Here is a 24,986-nt window from a genome sequence, read left to right on the forward strand (position 1 = left end):
ATAAAGTCCAGCTTATCAATTTTTCTTTTATTTCTTGTGCTTTTGTGTCATATCTAAGAATATGCTGCCAAATCCAAGATCATGAAGATTTACCCCTATTTTCTTTTAATAGTTTTTATGTTTTAACTCTTATCTTTAGGTCTTTGATCCATGTTGATTTGTTGTTAATTTTTATACATGGTGTGAGATAAGGATACAGCTTCATTTTGTTTTTTTTTTGCATGTGGCTATCCAGTTGTCCCAGCACCATTTGTTGAAAAGAATATTGTTTCCCCATTGAATGGTTTTGGCTATGGATTATCTTTTGATTTTTAAAAATGGAGAGTCCTGCAAAGGAGCAGAAGCATTTGCTCCTAAGCTTTATCTAGAGCTCCTTTCATAGTGGTTCTCAAAGTGTGGACCATGGACCAAGCATCAGCATCTCTCTAAAAGCTTGCTAGAAATACAAATTCTCAGGCTCTGCTTCAGACCTAGGAATCACAATTTCTGGAGGTGGGCCCCTGTAATCTGTTTTAATAAGCCCTCTAGATGATTGTTATGCATGCTAAAGTTTTCCCGTCCCTTATAACTGTGCCATTCAGTGGGCTGGAGATGTGGAAATTTCATAAGTTGGCTGGTAGGGTTTTCTGATCTTAAAAAGTGGTAATTCACATGGCTCTTCCTGCTCGTTCTTAACAGGGAAGTGGAGGGCAAGGACTCTAACCAGTTCACTCTTGTAACCATGCTTTATAGAACATATCCAGTGGATGTCTTTTGAATGAGTGCATGCATGAGTGAAACCAGAGAGATGGATTTGTTTCCTGGACTGTAGCCATTGACACAAGAATGGAAGCTTCTGCCTAGAAGAAGGCCTCACAAAACACTTAAGAATACGTGACAAAAAATCTGCTTCCTAATTAGTAAGGATTTAATGACTTAAGTCTCCAGTTATGGCTGTCTAGATTATTTGGAATATATTTCCCACTGAAAACAACCAAAAGTGCTGAGAAGGGAGCTTCTGGGTTGATGAATACATGGCAATGTGGGGAGAGTAGTGCACTCAGAGAGCGTGGAAGTTCTGGGTACCTTTCCACATAGCTTGTCCTATGCATGTATTTCACCTAGCTGTTTCAAAGCTTTATCCTTTTTTAATAAGCTGGTAATCTGTTGCCAAGAGATGAACAGTATAATGTCGTAGAGAACAAAGAACATTGATTCATCACAGTTTCCATAGCACAGCAAAAAGGACAAGTCACTGTAGACAAGGACTCTGCCATACTCACCACAAAATCCCCAAGATAAAGCATAGTGTCTTGCAAATATATAATGCAAATATATGATGGGATACAGATATTTATTGTCTAGGTGGTTTTCCTGGAGAGAAGACAATGACATGAAGATCTTAAAAAGGGAATCAATTACACTTTTGGGTTAAATTTTCTTAGAGAAGTTAAAATCTATTTCTGTCTGACCTTATTGATTTACCTGGAGGAGACAGACTAAAACAAAACAAAATGCTGAAAAAAAAAGAAGAAAAATACCTTTTTGAAAGTGACTAGTTGTTAGCAAGATAGGAAATACCAGAGCTCCATAAGAGGGAAAATAGGAAATCAACAAAACTAAAAGGCAGCCTGCAGAGCGAGAGAAGATATTTGCAAATGACATAGCTAATAAAGGGTTAGTATACAAAATTTATAAAGAATTTATGAAATGCAACACCAAAAACATATAATTCAGTTAAGAAATGGGCAGAAGACATGAGTAGACACTTTTCCAAAGAAGACATCCAGATGGCTAACAGACACATGAAAAGATGCTCAACATTACTCATCATCAAGGAAATACAAATCAAAACCACAGTGAGATACCACCTCACACCTGTCAGAATAGCTAAAATTAACAACTCAGGAAACAACAAATGTTGGCGAGGATGTGGAAAAAGGGGAACCCTTTTGCACTGTTGGTGGGAATACAAACTGGTGCAGCCATTCTGGAGAACAGTATGGAGGCCCCTGCCCCTCAAAAATAGAACTACCCTGTGATCCAGCAATTGTACTACTATGTATTTACCCAGAGGATACAAAAATACAGATTTGAAGGGGTACATGTACCCTGATGTTTATAGTAGCACTATCAACAATAGCTAAACTATGGAGAGAGCCCAAATGTCCATTGACTGATGAATGGATAAAGAACATGTGGTGTGTATGTGTGTGTGTGTGTGTGTGTGTGTGTGTGTGTATACACACACATATATAGACACACATATATATACATATATAAATATACATACATATATACATATATATACATACACACATGATGGAATATTACCCAGCCATCAAAAAGAATGAAATCTTACCATTTGCAATGATATGGATGGAGCTAGAGTATATTATGCTAAGTGAAATAAGTCAGTCAGAGACAAATACTATATGATTTCACTCATGTAGAATTTAAGAAACATGAACATATGGGAGGGGGGAAAAGAGAGAGGGAAACAAACCCTGAGAGACTCTTAAAGATAGCGAACAAACTGAGGGTTGATGGCGGGAGGTGGATGAGGGATGGGCTAGACAGGTGAGGTGATGGGTACTAAGGAGGGCACTTGTGATGAGCACTGGATGTTGTGTGTAAGTGGTGAATCACTGAATTCTACTCTTGAAACCAATACTCACTATATGTTAACTATCTGGAATTTAAATAAAAAATTAGAAAAAAAAGAAACAGAGAGGTAAAAAAAAGCACAGGAGCCACTTTTGCCCTTAAGGCAGTGCCAATCGTTTCCAATTTCATTTTTGTTTTAAGGATGCTGTGGGATGAGCAGTACAGAAATCAGTCAGGTGAGAAATCTAAAGGAGAGCATCTCTACAATAAGCTCCAAAAGATTACTATCTCATATTAGAGCTAAATTAGAAGTAAACAACCTCTCTTATTATCTTCTGTCCAAATTTTCATCTGCCCACCACCTGACCTTGGATTTCAGTGGTCCAGGATAGGTTGCATACCCCCGGGTACCTTGCAGGACCAACAAGATTCCTTTTTGGAGGAAAGACTGTTGGGGGAATGAGTTCTAAAGAATGAGTCAGACATTTAGGTGGGGGAATAACATGTCAAAAGGCTAAGAGGTTAAAAAGATTATGGAATTGAAAATTTCTGACAGCCTTGGCTCTAGAACCCTTCTTAGGAAAGGATCTGTTTTGTTTGATAAAATATTTTGTTAGGCCACTTGATATAGAGGTAGAGACTCTATGAGTATGGGTGTCAGTATGATACCAAGCCACCTGAGACTGACTAAGTTGCTCTGCTGTGGGAGGGATTTGGTGTTTTGCTCTTGTGAGAGGAAGATGAGAGGTAAGTGGAGTACAGGGAGATGAAGGGAGAAGCCATCAAGATATTAGGAGACTGGACACTGCACTTGGGTGAAAAGTCAGTGAGGAACCCTAGTGACAACTGAGTTCAGGGACTTTTAAGAATACAGAGGTTACAGCTAATAAGGGACTTTAAGTTATGTGTTGTATGGTGTGATGTGATTCTTCCTCTTGACCTATAACTGATCAGGGAAGTTTACCAGGCTCACAGATGCTCTGTGTGGATGAGGTCTTTGGAGGAAACTGAAGAATGTGTTTCATGTCTGGGTCAAAGTATTGTTGAACAGAAGCAGTATTAAGTGGAACCAAAGGAAAAACCAAAGTCAGAAAGTCAGTAATGATCACCTCCACCCCACCCTGGGAATTTGTAAAGTTTTGAGGAAGGCTTTGGACTTTCAGAAGGTATAAAGATTTGAGTGGAACTTATCCAGATCTTAAGGGCTGAGCAAATGGGAGTGGAATTTTGGGCCAAATCAGTAGAGATAATACAGAATTCAGGAATTTGAAGCACAGTAGAGAAGAGCTATGGTAAGAGATAAAGCAAGAGAGGAAAACAAGAACCAGAGCCTCTGGGCCTTGTAAGCCCTTTGGACTGTATTGTCTGAGCAGCGGGATCCAATTAGAAACACAGGAGAGGAGCTCAGAGAGAGGGGTATGGACTGTGGAACTTCTTTGTACCTGTATAGCACTTGGCTTAATGTAATCCCCTGTAAATATCTGCTGAATGGAATGAAGAACTAACACTGTCTTTTATAAATGGAATGCTTTATTTCATAAAGTCACTAGATAGGTGTTGGTAAACCATGGCTTATAGGCCAAATCCAACCTGCTGCCTGTTTTTGTCAGAATTCTGTTGGAATGCAGCCACAATCATTCATTATATATTGTCTATTGTCTATGGCTGTTTTTTTGGCCATAGCAGAGTTGAGTAGTTCGACAGAGACTTTAAAGCCTAAAGTACAGTTGACCCTTGAATAACATGGGAATTAGGGGTGCTGACCCCTCATGCAGTTGAAAATCAGCATATGACTTTTGACTCCCCCCAAACCTAACTATTAAGTCTACTGTTGACCAAAAAACCTTACAGATAACATAAACAGTTGATTACACTATTTTGTAATAGTGTACACACATGTGGACACATATATTTTGTATGTTATATGTATTATGTATTGTATTCTTACAATAAAGTGAACTAGAGAAAGTGTTAAAATCATAAGGAAAAGAAAATACATTTACATTACCATACTGTATTTGTTGGAAAAAAATCTGCATATAAGTGAATCCATGCAGTTCAAATCTGTGCTGTTCAATGGCCACCTGTATTTCCTGTCTGGCCCTTTACAGAATAAGTTTGCCCATCTCTGCGCTTGCTCGTCAAGGAGAATGTAGGTGACCATTGATTTAGGGTGCTGTCGAAGGGATGGCGGTATCCAGCTCTCAGACCTCTGAGGCTTTCACCAGCTTTATGGCTATGATCAGTAGACACGGTTTGGAGGACATGACAAGTGAAAAATATTTAAATACATTTGATTAATGACAACCTAAGCTTTAATATCTAAGTTTTAAAAGTTATATTTAAATTAGATGAGTCAATTTCTCAATATCTGACCTCCATATATTACACTGTCCTAGGAAGATGAGCCAGTAGAAAATGTTAATCAATCATTTGGGTTGGTATCCATCTAAAGCCAGTAAGTTGTAGGAATCCATTTAAAATAGAAGGCAAATGCAAAAATAAGTCCTGTTTCTCCTTTATTTTAGGGTCTCACATTTCCCCCCTTAGCTTTAATATTGACAGCATTGTATAGAAGGAACTAGGAACATAAATATTGAAGTTTTAGGATTAAGTAATGTGAAAGCTTAAATAATACATGTCTCCATAACAAAGAAAATAATAATAAATGATTAGTACTGCAATCTGTGACCACATAAAATTAAATGTTTACTTGTTTTTGAGAAAGATGTGTTTCCTAAGGATGAACCAGCATCTTGCTTTGGAGTCACTGTGGAGTTTTGAGTATTACATTCTACTTGGGGGAGCTGAATTTAGCCAGTAATTATTGGAAGGAATGATTAAAGGAAGCTCAGAACAAACATTTTCTCATTTTTAGTTGGCAGAGAACTAGTAGTAACAATAACAAAAAAGTTAAAGAATCTAAAAGCAGTGGAATGAATTCAGAAACAAAATGAGAACCAATGATGAAATCTTAAGCAATTCTCAAGGCACTTCTCTAATTGATGTTTGTTTGCTTAATGAGCTAGAGAACTTGCTAGAGATAAGGAGATGCCAACTGAATGGAAAAAGGAGATAGACCTCTGTCATGATTCTAAATAGCAGTATCAGCCATTCTTAAATTTTCAGTGGAAGAAATACAAAAGAATACCATCTGTTTATTAATATTTTTAAAGAAGATCAAGTCAGAGTATATATAATAGTGACTACTATGCTTGTTCTAAAATACACCAGTGAAGAAAGTAACTGAAGTATGAAGAGTAACTCGCTTTTGGTCAGTGGGGAAGTTACAACCATAGTCCTGGTTTTCTTACTGTTTTCAGTGCTTTCTGCTAGCCCACTGGTTCTCCAAGTAAGCTGAAAAACTTCTACAAATGCAGATTTCCTAGACTCACATCAGAGCCCAGGACACTCTATTTTTAAAAAGCTGCTCAGGTAGTTCTGATGTGTTCTGTCTGCATACCAGTGCTGGATAACACTGGAGCTAGGCTGCCTATTCTGAAAAGAAAAAGTACACTGATGTGAGGAAGTCATTTTGTGTTGCTGTTAAAATTGCGGAGTTCAGAATACACTATGATATTTTAAAAAGGCATCCCTTTAAGTACATCCAAGTTTAGAAGACTAAACTGCTGAGAGCTAACATATGCTAGGACTCATGTTCATCCTTATCATTATGAAGGGTAAACCCCAAAGGCCAGGAACTTTTGTTGTGTTTTGCTTTGAGATACCTTGAGGTTTGAGTTGGGAGCCACAGACCCTGAACTTCCTCTGAAGAAGTAAGCCTCAGCATTGACAGAGTAGAGGTTCCAATGTTACCATGATGACACTTTTCAGAGCAGTTCAGAAGAAAAAGGGAACTTCTGTATGCTGCCCACCTGCTTTTTAAGAGGGGGTTAAAAAGGGGGGTTCTGAGAATGCATGATCATCCTGGCTTTCCCATTTGGGGACTATGATAGGAAAGAATTCATATGGAATAAAAGGGAAAGCAAATTTTAGTTATTAGGAGTCAGGAACATGGTTGTACCTACCTACTGCTTCAAGGAGTACCTTATTGTAGTTTGCAGGTAACTGAACATATATTGTATTTAATTTTATAGGCAGTTAATAAAAAGCAATATTTTCTCAGAGATGCTTCTCTCCTTTTTTTTTTTAAGTTTATTTATTTTGAGAGAGAGAGAGAAAGAGAGAGAGAGCAGGGGAGGGGCAGAGAAAGAGAGAAAGAGAATCCCAAGCAGACTCTTCACTGTCATCGCAATTCAGAACTCAGACTCATTGACATTAGGACCTGAGCAAAAACTAAGAGTCGGATGCTTAACTAGCTGAGCCATCCAGGCACCCCTCAAAGATGCTTCTCTTAAATTTCATGCTACTTAAAAGGGTTTGGGGCCAATTACTAACCAACCATAGGACCATTTAGGTAGAAGAGATAAAAATTTCAGTGAAAAGCCTTATATACATGCTGTTAGTGAATTCAGTCAGATATGACAGCCTTAAATTCCTACTCAGATTCCTTTTGACCAAATATAAAATTTTATGTTGCTGTTTTTGAGCTAGGGACAGTTGTCTATCCCCAGATCATGAACAATCTGCTAAGAGTTTCCTCTGACTCAAGGGAAGCCCGTCCGATTCTGATGACTCTTGGAGCTGAGTAGGAATTTAGGACCGACAAGCCATTTTGGGGAATCAGGGAACAGAAGAGCATGTGTAGCAAGGACTGACTTAGTAGAAGTGAGCTGAGTCCTCTTTCCCACAAATACGAAAATATTCCTTTTCATTTAATGAAAATGTCAGTTTACAAAATATGTTAAATATGATCTTTAAGTTAAAAAAATGGAGAAGACACATATCATGGTGTTAACGGTGGTTATTCTGGATAAAGGAAGTACAGAGGTTTTCTTCCTTTTGTTTTAATTTCATAGCTTTTCCTTTTGTTAGAAAAATGGAAAACTTGTTTTCTTTGTGGATTTCCAGGATTTCTAAATTATTTATGAGGAATGTGTTAGTTTTATAATTAGGAAAAGAAAAGCTTCTTTTTTCATATAAAGAGCATGTTTACACACTGGACTGGATCCATGGAAGTCTGATCAAGATGGTGAAAGCCCAGATTCAAGAAAGAAGAGTTAAGTTTGCAGAGCAGCAGTATTTAGCCTGGCAAAGAGAACTCTTACAGAGCCAAAAAGATCTTCGAACTCTTGAAGGGCTGCTGTCATGGAGATGATAGGTAGATTATTCTTATTTTGCATGGAGAGAAGAACCAGGGTCAGCAGGTAGAAATTATGAGGAGGAAAAATGTCCTCAGTAGAAAGAAATTATCTGATAACCAATAGCATTCAAAATTGGGATGGACTGCCTGTGTGGTAGTGATGTCCCATTTTGGAAGTGTAAACTGAGGCTGGGTGGCTTTCTGAATGATTTCTTAAAGAAGGAATTCTTAAACGAGAGATTTGATCAAGTGAAATTATAAATAAAACCAAACCAAACTGAACAAAATAACCATATAGGCGCTTTTTTTTTTAACCATTGAAGTGTTTTGAGATTTTTTCTTTTTCCTCAAAATGATTCAAATAAATACAATACAGAGAGCTGGCACTGAGATCTTAGAAAATTACTTGTTTGCACCTGTTGCTTCATATGTAAAATGGTGAAAATAATAGTACTTATCTCATAGGGTTGTTGTGAGGATTAAAAGAATCGCTATATACAAAGCATTTGGTACAGTGTCCATAAACAGCAATCAATGAACATACGTTAGATGCAATTTAAATAATAATTTGTAATTAGTGTGTTACAGGAAATTTGGTGAAGCAAAGATTTAAATCAACCTTGAACAACGGATTCTGGGAGTGTTTTTGAACAGATGGTGTCAGGGGATGATAGGGAACCACTTATACTACTCCTGATAAAATAAAAAGTTTGATCAAATCAGATTAATTTTCAAATGAAGGAAGTGATCATTCTGGAATTTTAGAATGTTGTGAATAAAATTGATGTCTGCCTTGTAAAGATGCACAGCAACTTACTTTTGATCAAGTTCCTAACAGATGTGGACACTACAGTTTAGTTAATTGTCATGTTATGCCATCCCTAAGCTGTGATAAACAGAAGAGCCCTCTGAGTGTTTTTTTTTCTCACATATAAAAATAAACTAATATATTAAAGCCCTTTGTAATTATTTACGTTTTGTAACGTTTTGTAATTACGTTTTGTACGTTTTGTAATTATTTACGTTTTACCTGTCCTCCGAGGCAGTTGGGCGAGTAGCTGTTTGTAATGGAGTGTGCAATTCATTAGAGTAAAAGGTGTTTGACAATAGGTCAGCTCCTTCAAGCTCTCTGCAACAGTAGGGCCTGCCATGAATTACCTCCATGTTTCTTGAAAGGCACAGACTGGAAAGAAAAGAAGGGCACAGTTGGTTCCAATAGTCAACTGACTTGGTCACTATCACACTCTGACCCTCCCTCAGGGCAGGCAGGAAACATACTTTATACTGCTAAATTGTTCAACTCAACATTGCATAGAAATCAGGGGTTTCCTTTCTCACCAAGAAACCATCTGTGGACCCTCATATATCACATCAGTAATAAATAGTAACTTAAATTCTATGGAAGTGAATTTCAAGGGAAATTGAAAGTGGAAGTGGAAGACGTTCTTAAGGACAATCTAAACACTACTGAACGACAGGTCCATATCCATACAAGGCCACTCCTCCATGGACATCGACTGAGGTTAAATTTTTGCCTCAAAGTTTACCATAACTATTCAAGAAAACTCAGCTGACCCCCCACCCCATCCCCATAATATTTCTTAAAAGCAGGCAGAATCACACAGCAGAATCAGCAGCTGTGCTTCTAAGGGTTTCAGGGATCCGGAATGAGAGAAGAGCTTTGCAGAGAGGTGCAGAAGCAGTGGTGCAGCAGGACCCCAAAGGGTTAGAATCCCGCTCCCTCCCTTGGACTTGGACGGGGAAGCCAAGGAGGCGCCCCGGCTGGCACCGCGGGCCTCCCAGGCCATTAGCGTCCTGCCTAGCGGTGACTCAGGGGTTCGGACGCACCTGGGACATCAGCCTGGGGGCGGCCCTGGATCACGTCTCCCCTTGCCCTCCCCAGAGCTGGTGGGCCTCTGCGGGGCGTGGAATCCCGCCGTTGTCCACACCTGCGGGCCCAGGGAGCTTGCTGGTTACGGGCAGGTGCGGGTGGGGAGAGAGAGGGACCGCGGGCAGGCCAGGGGTGGGGTTGAGGGTGCCTATGACGGCAACCGTGACCGTGGCACTAGGTAATGCATTCTTGCGGAGGGGCAGGAGGCTATTAGAGTTTTCGCAGGAAGCCAGCCTAGGAGCCTTGCGACTGGTAGTAATCCGAAACGGGACTGGAAGTGTAGAGAGAGGACAAGACGCCCAGTCTAGAGGTGAAAGGGGCTCTTCCGGGGCTCCAGGCCCTCGGCCCCGCCCCCACATCTCGCCCCGCCCCCAGGCGTCCTCTGGTGGAAGATCGAGTTCTACTTGGTCTGCTTGTTCTAGGGTTTTTCTCCGGCCCTAGCATTCCCAGTGTGGACTGCGCGGAGGACGGGCTCAGCGCCAGGATGGAGGGCAGGACACCCTGGTGAGGCGAGAGCATCCTGCCCATCTTCTCCTCCGCCTCCTATTGCTGGAATGGGGGGCTGCGGCCGCTTTGAAGGTGGCTTCGCTGGACTCTGCACGCGTGCTCCGGAGTTGTGCCCTGTGGGAGACTTGGCTCTTCCTTCCTCGGGTGGGTGCGGACATGGCAAACGGGCAGGTCTGGCTGCGGCTTACCTACCCAGTTCCCAAGGACCTAGCCCCACCTTGATGACCTCAGTTACCCGCAACCCCTGCCCTCCCACCTCCATCCCCTTTCCCCCAGAAGCTAATGTGAACACGGTCCCGCACCTACAGAGCCCTGGGTTTCTGTGATGACTGAGACACCTCCCCCACCCCCGAAGGACGGGGATGTATGTGGGAAGCTTACATTTTGAGAGAGGCTAGAACTGAGCCTGTAGGAACACAGAAGGATGCGGAGGTAGAGAGATCACCTCTGCGAAGGGAGTTGTTCTCTGACTCTTAAAACAGCTTTTTAATCAGCCGACCAGTGGATATTCATTTTGTGCTGTGCTTTCTAGGTGAGTGTTAGGTGACATGCGAGAAAGAAAGGTGCATTGGAATCGGCAAGGTCGGGATTTTATATTCTTGGTCAACTTCATAGTCTCTGCACCTCTCCCCCAATTCCACTAAGCTTGCAAGAGTAAATACTGCTGGAGACAGAATTGTGAATTAGGTGAAGTGTGCCCTCATCTTTCCCCTTTATACATTTTATCCCTCCCCCCCCCCCCAAATAACTTCTCATGGAAGTCCATCCTAATCTTTTTTTGCCTTTTTGTTGCTCTAGGGTTTTCAGGATTTCCTTTTAAATTCCTTCCCATTGAATTCCCTGTCAACTTAGCCTATTTCATGTGCCCAGCCTTCCAGTAATTTCTGTATCCCACCTTTCTCTTGTGCTTGACCTTTGTTCCATTTCCTCATGGCTTGATTCTTCCTGGGTGGTAATAATTGAACACAATAGATTTAATCAGGGATATCTGCTGAAGCTGCATCACAAGCCATGGGCTTGTATGTATACGGATGGTTGTGAGACCAGGGAAGTTAGGGCCACAATGGGACCCAGGATATATGGTGAGAGTCTCCAGGTTCTAGTGGGTTTGAAATTTTATTTTCTGTCAAACGGTGTAAAGAGTAGGAAAATAGCATTACTTATTTTTAACTTTGTTATCTCCAAATAAAATTTATAGGCAAGAAAAAAAATTCATTGTCAGATCTTTGTAAAACAAGTGTTCTCTTTGGAAATGCTTCCCCATCTGAAAGGTTCTTGAGGATGTCAGAACTGGGTCTACTTGACCACACTCCTCAGCCATCAGTGTGTATATGTGACCCCAACCAAAAGTAAGCACCTGCCTTGGGATGCTCAAAATAACTGATTTCTTAGGTGTGTCACCACTTCCTGTGGAGTCAGATCACCTTTCTATCTCTCCTGACATACTGTTCTCTCCGTCACCACTTCATTTACCTTAATGTATTCTTTGAGTCACTAGTAATCCCGCCAGCAGAGAAGATGAAATTTGGGAATGAAAAAAATGTATGCATAGAATACTGTGTCTGGGTTGACAAAAATTCCAAACCGCTAAAGTTAGACCTTTCGCCTTCAAGGAGATAATATACAGGAAGTATATAATAATGTAAGCTATACTCTATAACCTTTATTTTAAATCTGTTATAAAAACTTTTAATTAAAGTGGTATTTGATAATGAACCAAATAAAGTTTTGAGGGATCTCGTACTTCTTGGCAGATATGGGTATTTAATCCACCCCTCGCAGTTTCACTGATATAATTGATGTATAAAATTGTATAAGTTTAAGGGGTACAACACAATGACTTCATATGTGTATATATTATGAAATGGCTGTCACAGAAATTTTATTTATTAGCATCTATCACCTCATATTGTTTCAAAAAAGAATTTTTCCCCTTGTGATGAAATCTTTTAGGATTTGTTCTCTTAGCAACTTCAAATATACCAAACAGCCTTGTTCACTATAGTCATCCTGTTGTGCATTATATCCCAGTACTTACTTATCTCATAAACTGGAAGTTTGTACTTTTTGACCACCTTCGCTTGATTCCCTTACCCCTCACCCCCTGCCTCTGGCAACCACAAATCTGATCTCTTTTTCTATGAGTTTGTTTTTTTAGATTCCACATATAAGTGAGATCATACTGTATTTATCTTTCTCTGTCTTACTTAGCATAATTCCCTCGAGATCCATACATATCAGGAATGCAAGATTTCTTTCTTTTTTATGGCTGAATAGTTTTTCCGTGAGCACACGTGTACCACATTTTCTTTATCCACTCATCTGTAGATGGACACTTAGGTTGTTTCCATGTCTGGCTATTATAAATAATGCTGCAGTGAACATGGGGTGTAGATCTCTCTTTGACATAGTGATTTTATGAATATTTAAGTTTTTTTTAATATATTTTTTAAAAGTTTATTTATTTTGGAAGAGACAGCGACAGCACAAGTAGGGGAGGGGCAGAGAGAGAGAGAGAGAGAGAGAGAGAGAGAGAGAAAATCACAAGCTGTTGCCACGCTGTCAGCACAGAGCCCTAGGTGGGGCTCAAACCCATGAAGCCACAAGATCATGACCTGAGCTGAAACTAAGAGTCAGGCGCTTAACTGACTGAGCCACCCAGGCATACTTCATGAGTATTTTTTAAGTGGAAAAAGTTTGAGTGTTATTCCTTGCCTAGAAGATGGGTTGGGAAGTCTTTTTCAGTGACTTTAAAACATACATTAAAAAACAACTGTAAAACTTAAAACCTCGTTGATTCCAATGTATGTATCCTACTTACTAGGATGATAATTAAAACTACATATTCTTCTGGCTTTAAAATTAAACTGATTACAAATGAGTTTAATGACACTTTAATATTAAATTGAGGTTTTTTTTGCCTTGAGTAGGTAAGGAACTGTGTACTCATTGCAATGACATAGGTGCAGATATTTATAAAATGTCCTTATTTGGTAAATAATCCCCAATTGCCCAGAGTGTGTCAGGGATTGCCCCAGTGCCTGCAATCTCTGGGGATACGGAACCGGAAACAGTTACGATCCAATGAGGTAGGTGCTACCTTGGGAAGCAAACACCCTTGTACTTCTAGCCTCAAGAATTATGGAAATCAGTAATGCTGGATATTTTATTCCTGGCCTCTGGTAGACTAGCCTCTAAAGATGGCACCCATTGCACTTCTAGCCTCAAGAATTATGGAAATAAGGACTATAGTAATATTGGATATTTTCTTCCTGGCCTCTGGTTGACTAGGCTCTAAAGATGGCCCTTAATGAACCACAGCTCCTGCTATTAATGCTTATGTGTAGTTGCCACCTACATCTGTATGAGCTGCTCTGTGACTCGTGTTAACCACTTGAATGCAGAAGTATGCTCTGCCAATGCTAGACCTAGTCTTTAAGAGGACTGGTCGCTTCCACTTTCTCACTCTTCGGACACTTACTTTTGAGAGACCTGAACCACCATGAAATAAGTCTAACTACCTTACCAGAGGGACCCTGTGGGAAGATTATATGAAGAGGGAGAGGGACCCTGTTGTCATAATGTCCCCATTATCTGAAGAGATGACTCCAGTCTCACGTGTCACCCGACTGCAACCAGATGAGAAGCCCCAGGTGAGACCAGTGGAAGAACTGCCTACATGATCTCAGACAACCTACAGAATCACAAGAGGTAATAAAATAGTTGTTCTTTAAAACCACCAAGTCCTGGTATGGTTTCCTGTGCAATGATAGATAACCACTTATAGTATAATGTTTGTACATACTACATAATTTGTTTTCTTTCTTACCTTCCTAAATATTAGAATGTTTTAATATTTTAATGTTAGCTAGAATGTTGGTGGTTGACTTTACAATGTAGTATTTAGGATGCAGAATATTTTGATGGCATTGTAACTAAACTAGGAGACGAAATAACATCATCCAAAAATAGAAATAGTGACTGTTAGGGTCATCTGGGGAGTGGGGGAGTGAGTGATGGGATATTCATTTGTATGAAGAATAATTTCATCATTTAGGTGGAAGCATGCCATGTAATTGTTGCATCGACATTTAAATATGGGTAGAAGTGTGTCTGTGGATACCTTAGGGTCAAAGGAGTAGAGCGTAGGCTAGTTGATGCCACAGTAACACATAACCACCAAATCTAAGTGGCCTAACATCTCAGTGGCTTGTTTCTGCTTATATTCCATAAACCAGTACTGCAGGGGACCCTGCACCTTGTCATTCAAGGGCTGCTGTCTCCTAACTCTGCCATTTCAATGTGGGGCCTCAGGGTTTGCAGCAGCAGAAGGGAGTGTAGGTAATTAAGCACCAGCTCTTAGCTGTTTCTACTCACAAGTGATTCACAGCAGTTTATAAACATTCCTATGGCCAAGGAAATTGCAGGGCATGGCCTGCAATATGTCATGTTCCTGTGTGTCTAGGGAATGGGAAATGTTAATGAATTCTAGTAACGTCAGTCACAGTGTTCTTCTAGTACTTTGCCTCCCTCCAGTTTTACCTTCACCCTATCATTCTCTATACTACCACCTGGGAGATTTTTGTAAAATGCAAATCTGACATGTGTCTTGCTTGAAATCCACCATGGACCCCTGTTATTCACAGCATGAAGGCTGACTTCTGATTTTGAAAAAAATTTTCCTAATCTAATCTTTCTCAATCCTGTCCCACAGCAGCCCACCCTTCAATTATATTGACCTTACTTGCAGTAAGGAGCAGAAACCATGCTTATTATTTGAGCAGGGTAAACTTAATATAAAGGATTATTAACTAGTAGAGGCTGGTTAACTACGAAAAGAGGGAGATTTAAACTTCTTAGAAGACAGAGTGTCTGTCATAGGTACACACAGCCTTCGGATGGAGAAGAAACCTGTTAGAGGTGTAGGTTAGTACTGTTCTCTAGAAGTGGTCTCGTCTTAGAGGATGTGAGTTGGCCAGGACTGGCCTCTGGAAGTGGCCTGCCATTGCTGGAGGGTATGTGCTGGATATGGCTGCTGGTAGAGAGAGAGAGTGGTCTAATGGCCAGTTGGAACGCTTCTAGGTGGATGCCAGGCTCTAGTGATGAATAGTAATAATAAGGGATCAGTAACTGAAACAGAAGTGTCTTACTGTTATCATTGCCTTGCAGGGGGTCATTCCAGTGCTTTCTATTGATGAAACTTAAAATTCTGCCACCTGATGACGGAGAACTTTTTGCAGGATCCAAGTCCAGTATCACAAAGTGCAGGGTAAAGAAGAGTGGATTTGGAATGGAAAGCCAATAAATTGATAACTTGCACACCCTAGTAATGGTAATTTATTTAACATACACTGTGTACCAGATGCTGTGATAGAAGAGTGTGTGTGTGTGTGTGTGTGTGTGTGTGTGTGTGTGTTTGTAGGTGTACATAATTTTAAAACCCACAGCAGCCCTGTGAAGTAGATATCCTCATTTGACATATACAAAAAATGATCCACTTTTGTCTGGACATTAAAGCTATGCTCTTCTCTGCCATCCTGATATTCTTTTCTTCTCTGTGGAAAGTTAAATGTGCCCTCTTATCTTCCCCCTTAGTACTTGCCTCTGTATTACAGCACTTATGTTGCAGTACCTTTTGGTTTGTGTGTCTACCTCTCTCGGTAATGTAGGAGACCTTGAAAAGCAGGAATCGGAGAGTGGCGGCAAGATGGCGGCTTAGGAGGACGCTGGGCTCACCGCACATCCTGCTGATCACTTAGATTCCATCTACACCTGCCTAAATAACCCAGAAAACCGCCAGAGGATTAGCAGAACAGAGTCGCCGGAGCCAAACGCAGACGAGAGGCCCACGGAAGAGGGTAGGAAGGGCGGCGAGGCGGTGCGCGCTCCACGGACTGGCGGGAGGGAGCCGGGGCGGAGGGGCGGCTCGCCGGCCAAGCAGAGCCCCCGAGTCGGGCTTGCAAAAGCGGAGGGGCCGGGCGGACTGTGTTCCGACAGCAAGCGCGACTTAGCGTCTGGGAGGTCAGAAATTAACAGCTCTGCTCGGAAAGCGGGAAGGCTGGAGGACAAAGGGAGGGAGAGCTGCTGAGCCCCCTGACAACAGAGCTCAGTTTGGTGGGGAACAAAGGCGCTTGCCAGCGCCATTTCCCCCGCCCATCCCCCAGCCGAAATCCCAAAGGGAACCGGTTCCTGCCAGGGAACTTGCTCGCTCCGCGCAAACACCCAACTCTGCGCTTCTGCGGAGCCAAACCTCCGGCAGCGGATCTGACTCCCTCCCGCTGCCACAGGGCCCCTCCTGAAGCGGATCACCTAAGGAGAATCGATCTAAGCCTGCCCCTCCTGCCCCCGAGCACCTTGCCTACCCACCCCAGCTAATACGCCAGATCCCCAGCATCACAAGCCTGGCAGGGTGCAAGTAGCCCAGACGAGCCACACCACCCCACAGTGAATCCCGCCCCTAGGAGAGGGGAAGAGAAGGCACACACCAGTCTGACTGTGGCCCCAGCGGTGGGCTGGGGGCAGACATCAGGTCTGACTGCGGCCCCGCCCACCAACTCCAGGTATACACCACAGCACAGGGGAAGTGCCCTGCAGGTCCTCACCACGCCAGGGACTATCCAAAATGACCAAGCGGAAGAACTCCCCTCAGAAGAACCTCCAGGAAATAACAACAGCTAATGAGCTGATCAAAAAGGATTTAAATAATATAACAGAAAGTGAATTTAGAATAATAGTCATAAAATTAATCGCTGGGCTTGAAAACAGTATACAGGACAGCAGAGAATCTCTTGCTACAGAGATCAAGGGACTAAGGAACAGTCACGAGGAGCTGAAAAACGCTTTAAACGAAATGCATAACAAAATGGAAACCACCACAGCTCGGCTTGAAGAGGCAGAGGAGAGAATAGGTGAACTAGAAGATAAAGTTATGGAAAAAGAGGAAGCTGAGAAAAAGAGAGATAAAAAAATCCAGGAGTATGAGGGGAAAATTAGAGAATTAAGTGATACACTAAAAAGAAATAATATACGCATAATTGGTATCCCAGAGGAGGAAGAGAGAGGGAAAGGTGCTGAAGGGGTACTTGAAGAAATCATAGCTGAGAACTTCCCTGAACTGGGGAAGGAAAAAGGCATTGAAATCCAAGAGGCACAGAGAACTCCCTTCAGACGTAACTTGAATCGATCTTCTGCACGACATATCATAGTGAAACTGGCAAAATACAAGGATAAAGAGAAAATTCTGAAAGCAGCAAGGGGTAAACGTGCCCTCACATATAAAGGGAGACCTATAAGACTTGTGACTGATCTCTCTTTTGAAACTTGGCAGGCCAGAAAGAATTGGCAAGAGATTTTCAGGGTGCTAGACAGAAAAAATATGCAGCCAAGAATCCTTTATCCAGCAAGTCTGTCATTTAGAATAGAAGGAGAGATAAAGGTCTTCCCAAACAAACAAAAACTGAAGGAATTTGTCACCACTAAACCAGCCCTACAAGAGATCCTAAGGGGGACCCTGTGAGACAAAGTCCCAGAGACATCACTACAAGCATAAAACATACAGACATCACAATGACTCTAAACCCGTATCTTTCTATAATAACACAATGTAAATGGATTAAATGCGCCAACCAAAAGACATAGGGTATCAGAATGGATAAAAAAACAAGACCCATCTATTTGCTGTCTACAAGAGACTCATTTTAGACCTGAGGACACCTTTAGATTGAGAGTGAGGGGATGGAGAACTATTTATCATGCGACTGGAAGCCAAAAGAAAGCTGGAGTAGCCATACTTATATCAGACAAACTAGACTTTAAATTAAAGGCTGTAACAAGAGATGAAGAAGGACACTATATAATAGTTACAGGGTCTATCCATCAGGAAGAGCTAACAATTATCAATGTCTATGCACCGAATACCGGAGCCCCCAAATATATAAAACAATTACTCATAAACATAAGCAACCTTATTGATAAGAATGTGGTAATTGCAGGGGACTTTAATACACCACTTACAGAAATGGATAGATCAACTAGACACACGGTCAATAAAGAAACAAGGGCCCTGAATGAGACATTGGATGAGATGGACTTGACAGATATATTTAGAACTCTGCATCCCAAAGCAACAGAATATACTTTCTTCTCGAGTGCACATGGAACATTCTCCAAGATAGATCATATACTGGGTCACAAAACAGCCCTTCATAAGTTTACAAGAATTGAAATTATACCATGCTTACTTTCAGACCACAATGCCATGAAGCTTGAAATCAACCACAGGAAAAAGTCTGGAAAACCTCCAAAAGCATGGAGGTTAAAGAACACCCTACTAACGAATGAGTGGGTCAACCAGGCAATTAGAGAAGAAATTAAAAAATATATGGAAACAAACGAAAATGAAAATACAACAATCCAAACGCTTTGGGACGCAGCAAAGGCAGTCCTGAGAGGAAAATACATTGCAATCCAGGCCTATCTCAAGAAACAAGAAAAATCCCAAATACAAAATCTAACAGCACACCTAAAGGAACTAGAAGCAGAACAGCAAAGGCAGCCTAAGCCCAGCAGAAGAAGAGAAATAATAAAGATCAGAGCAGAAATAAACAATATAGAAACTAAAAAAACTGTAGAGCAGATCAACGAAACCAAGAGTTGGTTTTTTGAAAAAATAAACAAAATTGACAAACCTCTAGCCAGGCTTCTCAAAAAGAAAAGGGAGATGACCCAAATAGATAAAATCATGAATGAAAATGGAACTATTACAACCAATCCCTCAGAGATACAAACAATTATCAGGGAATACTATGAAAACTTATATGCCAATAAATTGGACAACCTGGAAGAAATGGACGAATTCCTGAACACCCACACGCTTCCAAAACTCAATCAGGAGGAAATAGAAAGCTTGAACAGACCCATAACCAGCGAAGAAATTGAATCGGTTATCAAAAATCTCCCAACAAATAAGAGTCCAGGACCAGATGGCTTCCCAGGGGAGTTCTACCAGACGTTTAAAGCAGAGATAATACCTATCCTTCTCAAGCTATTCCAAGAAATAGAAAGGGAAGGAAAACTTCCAGACTCATTCTATGAAGCCAGTATTACTTTGATTCCTAAACCAGACAGAGACCCAGTAAAAAAAGAGAACTACAGGCCAATATCCCTGATGAATATGGATGCAAAAATTCTCAATAAGATACTAGCAAATCGAATTCAACGGCATATAAAAAGAATTATTCACCATGATCAAGTGGGATTCATTCCTGGGATGCAGGGCTGGTTCAACATTCGCAAATCAATCAACGTGATACATCACATTAACAAAAAAAGAGAGAAGAACCATATGATCCTGTCAATCGATGCAGAAAAGGCCTTCGACAAAATCCAGCACCCTTTCTTAATAAAAACCCTTGAGAAAGTCGGGATAGAAGGAACGTACTTAAAGATCATAAAAGCCATTTATGAAAAGCCCACAGCTAACATCATCCTCAACGGGGAAAAACTGAAAGCTTTTTCCCTGAGATCAGGAACACGACAAGGATGCCCACTCTCACCGCTGCTGTTTAACATAGTGCTGGAAGTTCTAGCATCAGCAATCAGACAACAAAAGGAAATCAAAGGCATCAAAATTGGCAAAGATGAAGTCAAGCTTTCGCTTTTTGCAGATGACATGATATTATACATGGAAAATCCGATAGACTCCACCAAAAGTCTGCTAGAACTGATACAGGAATTCAGCAAAGTTGCAGGCTACAAAATCAATGTACAGAAATCAGTTGCATTCTTATACACTAACAATGAAGCAACAGAAAGACAAATAAAGAAACTGATCCCATTCACAATTGCACCAAGAAGCATAAAATACCTAGGAATAAATCTAACCAAAGATGTAAAGGATCTGTATCCTGAAAACTATAGAAAGCTTCTGAAGGAAATTGAAGAAGATTTAAAGAAATGGAAAGACATTCCCTGCTCATGGATTGGAAAAATAAATATTGTCAAAATGTCAATACTACCCAAAGCTATCTACACATTCAATGCAATCCCAATCAAAATTGCACCAGCATTCTTCTCGAAACTAGAACAAGCAATCCTAAAATTCATATGGAACCACAAAAGGCCCCGAATAGCCAAAGGAATTTTGAAGAAGAAGACCAAAGCAGGAGGCATCACAATCCCAGACTTTAGCCTCTACTACAAAGCTGTCATCATCAAGACAGCATGGTATTGGCACCAAAACAGACACATAGACCAATGGAATAGAATAGAAACCCCAGAACTAGACCCACAAACGTATGGCCAACTCATCTTTGACAAAGCAGGAAAGAACATCCAATGGAAAAAAGACAGCCTCTTTAACAAATGGTGCTGGGAGAACTGGACAGCAACATGCAGAAGGTTGAAACTAGACCACTTTCTCACACCATTCACAAAAATAAACTCAAAATGGATAAAGGACCTAAATGTGAGACAGGAAACCATCAAAACCTTAGAGGAGAAAGCAGGAAAAGACCTCTCTGACCTCAGCCGTAGCAATCTCTTACTCGACACATCCCCAAAGGCAAGGGAATTAAAAGCAAAAGTGAATTACTGGGACCTTATGAAGATAAAAAGCTTCTGCACAGCAAAGGAAACAACCAACAAAACTAAAAGGCAACCAACGGAATGGGAAAAGATATTTGCAAATGACATATCGGACAAAGGGCTAGTATCCAAAATCTATAAAGAGCTCACCAAACTCCACACCCGAAAAACAAATAACCCAGTGAAGAAATGGGCAGAAAACATGAATAGACACTTCTCTAAAGAAGACATCCGGATGGCCAACAGACACATGAAAAGATGTTCAGCGTCGCTCCTTATCAGGGAAATACAAATCAAAACCACACTCAGGTATCACCTCACGCCAGTCAGAGTGGCCAAAATGAACAAATCAGGAGACTATAGATGCTGGAGAGGATGTGGAGAAACGGGAACCCTCTTGCACTGTTGGTGGGAATGCAAATTGGTGCAGCCGCTCTGGAAAGCAGTGTGGAGGTTCCTCAGAAAATTAAAAATAGACCTACCCTATGACCCAGCAATAGCACTGCTAGGAATTTATCCAAGGGATACAGGAGCACTGATGCATAGGGCCACTTGTACCCCAATGTTCATAGCAGCACTCTCAACAATAGCCAAATTATGGAAAGAGCCTAAATGTCCATCAACTGATGAATGGATAAAGAAATTGTGGTTTATATACACAATGGAATATTACATGGCAATGAGAAAAAATGAAATATGGCCTTTTGTAGCAACGTGGATGGAACTGGAGAGTGTGATGCTAAGTGAAATAAGCCATACAGAGAAAGACAGATACCATATGGTCTCACTCTTATGTGGATCCTGAGAAACTTAACAGGAACCCATGGGGGAGGGGAAGGAAAAAAAAAAAAAAAAAAAGAGGTTAGAAAGGGAGAGAGCCAAAGCATAAGAGACTGTTAAAAACTGAGAACAAACTGAGGGTTGATGGGGGGTGGGAGGGAGGAGAGGGTGGGTGATGGGTATTGAGGAGGGCACCTTTTGGGATGAGCACTGAGTGTTGTATGGAAACCAATTTGTCAATAAATTTCAGAAAAAAAAATAAAATAAAATAAAGAGAAAAAAAAAATAAATAAATAAATAAAAAATGTATTTTCAGCAAAAAAAAAAAAAAAAAAAAGAAAAGCAGGAATCGTATTTTTTGTTTCATTTTGGGTTCCCAGTGCCTACCTTTAGTACTTAGTACTTAAATACTCATGAAAAGAATAATTATTTGGATGTCCCCTCCTTGAAACCAATGTCAGTGAGCTAGATAACTCTGGAAACATATAGGTAGGTGCTAAGTAAATCTCTTGAGTTGGGTTGAGTATTTACTATTGGATAAGCTAGTAAGGTCTTGTTGAATATTGGGAATAGGGAAAGCCTTTTTTGTTTTTATTTTATTTTATAATTTGGTTTATTTATTAACACCATAATGTGATAAGAAACTGTCAATTTAAAATCTCTTTTATATGTTTGTGCATAGGAAAGGTTTGATTCCTAAAAAACATTTAGCCCATCATAAAATGGTACAATTTTAGTTCACAGTCATGGATAGGTTCTGCTGTTGGCCATTCCGTTAAATCTCCTTTAGGTTCAAATTCTACCTCTGTCAGTTTTTCTTTCTTTTTTTAAGTTTACTTATTTATTTTGAGAGAAACAGAGACAATGTTGAGTGGGGGAGGAGCAGAGAGAGAGGGTGAGAGAGAATCTCAAGCACGCTCTGTCCTGCCAGTGCAGAACCTGATGCAGGGCTTGAACCCACAAAACTGTGAGATCGTGACCTGAGCTGGAACCAAGAGTTGGATGCTTAACCGATTCAGTCACTTAGGTGCTCCTACTTCTGTTAGTCTTTCAAGTAAGAAACTTTGGAATCATCCTGTGGATTATGTTATTGGTATTTAAAGAGTTTTGAGTTTTGTTCTAGCAGGAGTTAAATTACCAGCATATATGAGGCTTGGTTTTATGCTTTTTTAGAGTGCTTTTTTAGGGTGGGTCTATTTCAATCCCCCTCTTCCCCCCCCCCACCCCCGTCCTTTATGAAATGGCCTTAGCTGAATGGCCAGAGTGTTCACCAAAGTCTCCACTCTTGCTTAGCCTGAATTCCGGTGTGTTCCTGGCCCTGTTCAGTGTCCAGAATCCTTGTTCAGTTCTTGTGTCCTCAGCAGCTGTTCTTTGCTAGTGCTCCTGGAGTTTTGCTGTGTGTTTGAGATCCCTCATAGATCTGAGTCTAAGATTCATGAGCTTCCAGGATTTGATAACCCTTGATTTTTCCTCTGCTTCCCTAGCTTATTGTCATTATTATTTCTTTTTATTTTTCTATTCTTTTTTGCTCCTTCAGGCCTCTAACATCTGTGTAATCACTTTTCTATATTAAATTCCCTCTGCTGAAATGCCTAGTTTGGTTTCTGTTTTCCTAACTATTCATATTGTGTCACACATAGAAAAGAAAAAACTGTTGAATAAAAAAGTAAGAAACACAGTGAGATCTAAAGCACCATACCATTTATTTAAATACAGACAGAGTGACATGATCAATAGGCCATTTTAAACCTCGGTCCCCATATAAGAAGACCAACTAGCAACTATCCATAGACAAGACATCATTGTAAAAATTGCAGAACCCAGGGATAAGGCTGAAGCACCTCCCATGTCCATAAAGATTGAGAAAAACCACATTAGGAGAGTAGGAGTGACTGCACTTTGACTGTATTGTCTTTCTCTCACTGGCATAGTGCTGCACTGATGTCCCCCCAGGGCCTATAGTTTCTCCAGTGGGGAAAAATATAGAACCCAAGGTGGACATCCAGCTTCTGAGCATTGTGGGATGCTTCCCAGAAAGCCCACTTGGGTCTTACCTCACAGAGATCACTGGGGGAATCTGTGGGGCTTAACCACTGAGGATAAGATAGAGATGGAGAAGATAGTGGGGCTTACAGCAGCCAAAGCTCAGAACTTGGCAAACCCTATTCCTGCTTGCAAAGATCCTAGTCAGTGGCTCTGTCCATCTGCAGAGCCAAACCAGTCTAGACAGGGAACTTTGTTGGCAGTTCTACTTGATTTGGGTCCTGAGCTAACAGGCTTTACTGGCTGTTGAGCCTGTTCTATGCCCCTTAATCCCCAGGCAGGGAAGGAACATTGCAGTCCCAATTGCTGAGTATAGCCTCCTGCCTGATCAGGAAATCCAGGCAGCCACAGAGTCTATCCTACAGCCATGCAGAGATGGAGGCTCCCAGGCAGGGAGTAAGTATAGATCTGCTCCCATAACCAGGGAGCATGAACAGTGACCCTGGCAAGGCTTGGAGCCAATGCTACATTACTATCCAGCTGCAGAGCCCAGCCTACAGCCCAACCCAATTGCTGAACCAAGTCCATGGCCTTGCCCAGCAGGGAACTGAGCCAGTGAACCTGCCAGACCTCAGAGTTCACTATCTGGACCCACCCTACTGCAGGATACAGCCAAGGCCTCTCCTGATCAGAGAGCATAGCCAGCAGTCTACCTAATCATGAAGCATAACCTGTTGTCCTGCCCAACTTCAGGGCACAGCCTATGGCCTTGCCTGATCACAGGAACCAGCCTGAAACCTGACCAACTATTTAGCTCTGCCTGCATTCCCACCTGAGCACAGAGTCTAGTCAGTAGCATCATCCAGTTGGAGAGAACAGTCTGAGATCTAATCTACAATCTACAAGCAATTGTAGAGCTCAGCCCATAGCCCTGCCTGACTGTGGAGTTCAACCAGTGGCATCACCCTGCCATGGAACATAACATGTGACCTCACCTTACCAGAGATGATTGTAGAGCCCAGCTAGTGACCACATCTGACTGAAGCACAGCCAACAGCCCCACCCAATAAGAGAGCCCACCCAACTACCTTGCTTAATATGTAGCCCAGCAAGGAAGCCTACCCAAGCCTAGAACTCAACCAGTGGCACCCTCCTGCCAGCCAACCTCAGAGCATGAGAAGTGGCCTTGCTTAACTAGAGACCCTGATAGCAAGCGCATCTGCTCACAGTCTGTACCAGCTGACCCATTCAGTCCAAGCTGAGCTGACTGTTGAAGGTCTTTCTCTGCTGAATTGAACCTGTAAAGTATAGAGAAGAGGCTACTTATTCAAATGTATAGATACTAATGCAAGAAATCAAGGATCACAAAGAATCAGGGAAACATAACTAAAGGAAACAATAACTGACCCTAAAGGAATGGGTATCAATGAACTATCTGACAAGGAATTCAGA

At 41.3% G+C, this 24,986-nt stretch overlaps 1 protein-coding gene and 1 long non-coding RNA gene across 5 annotated transcripts in view; one reads left to right on the forward strand and one right to left on the reverse strand.

Moving 5' to 3' along the window:
* Positions 1-9,993, reverse strand: part of CA2H7orf31 (chromosome A2 C7orf31 homolog) — a 43,744-nt gene extending 33,751 nt beyond the window's left edge. Inside the window, exons 1-2 of one of the 2 annotated variants that reach the window (XM_047849772.1) lie at positions 9,638-9,993; positions 8,820-8,972 (exon numbers count right to left, since the gene is read on the reverse strand). In XM_047849772.1, the coding sequence (XP_047705728.1) occupies positions 8,820-8,953 (134 nt within the window). In that variant the 5' untranslated portion in view covers positions 8,954-8,972; positions 9,638-9,993. The remainder of the gene's footprint in view (positions 1-8,819; positions 8,973-9,637) is intronic. The other variant, XM_047849771.1, reaches the window with a different exon arrangement.
* Positions 1-15,505, forward strand: part of LOC125160634 (uncharacterized) — a 56,195-nt gene extending 40,690 nt beyond the window's left edge. For 2 of the 3 annotated variants that reach the window (XR_007150321.1, XR_007150320.1), the window contains 2 exons: positions 13,788-13,898; positions 15,357-15,505. This is a non-coding gene — a long non-coding RNA (uncharacterized LOC125160634). Of the gene's footprint in view, positions 1-13,716; positions 13,899-15,356 lie in introns of all 3 variants that reach the window. The other variant, XR_007150319.1, reaches the window with a different exon arrangement.
* The last annotated feature ends 9,481 nt before the right edge of the window (positions 15,506-24,986 follow it).

The sequence above is a fragment of the Prionailurus viverrinus genome, chromosome A2, assembly GCF_022837055.1.
Source record: "Prionailurus viverrinus isolate Anna chromosome A2, UM_Priviv_1.0, whole genome shotgun sequence".
Classification (NCBI taxonomy): domain Eukaryota; kingdom Metazoa; phylum Chordata; class Mammalia; order Carnivora; family Felidae; genus Prionailurus; species Prionailurus viverrinus.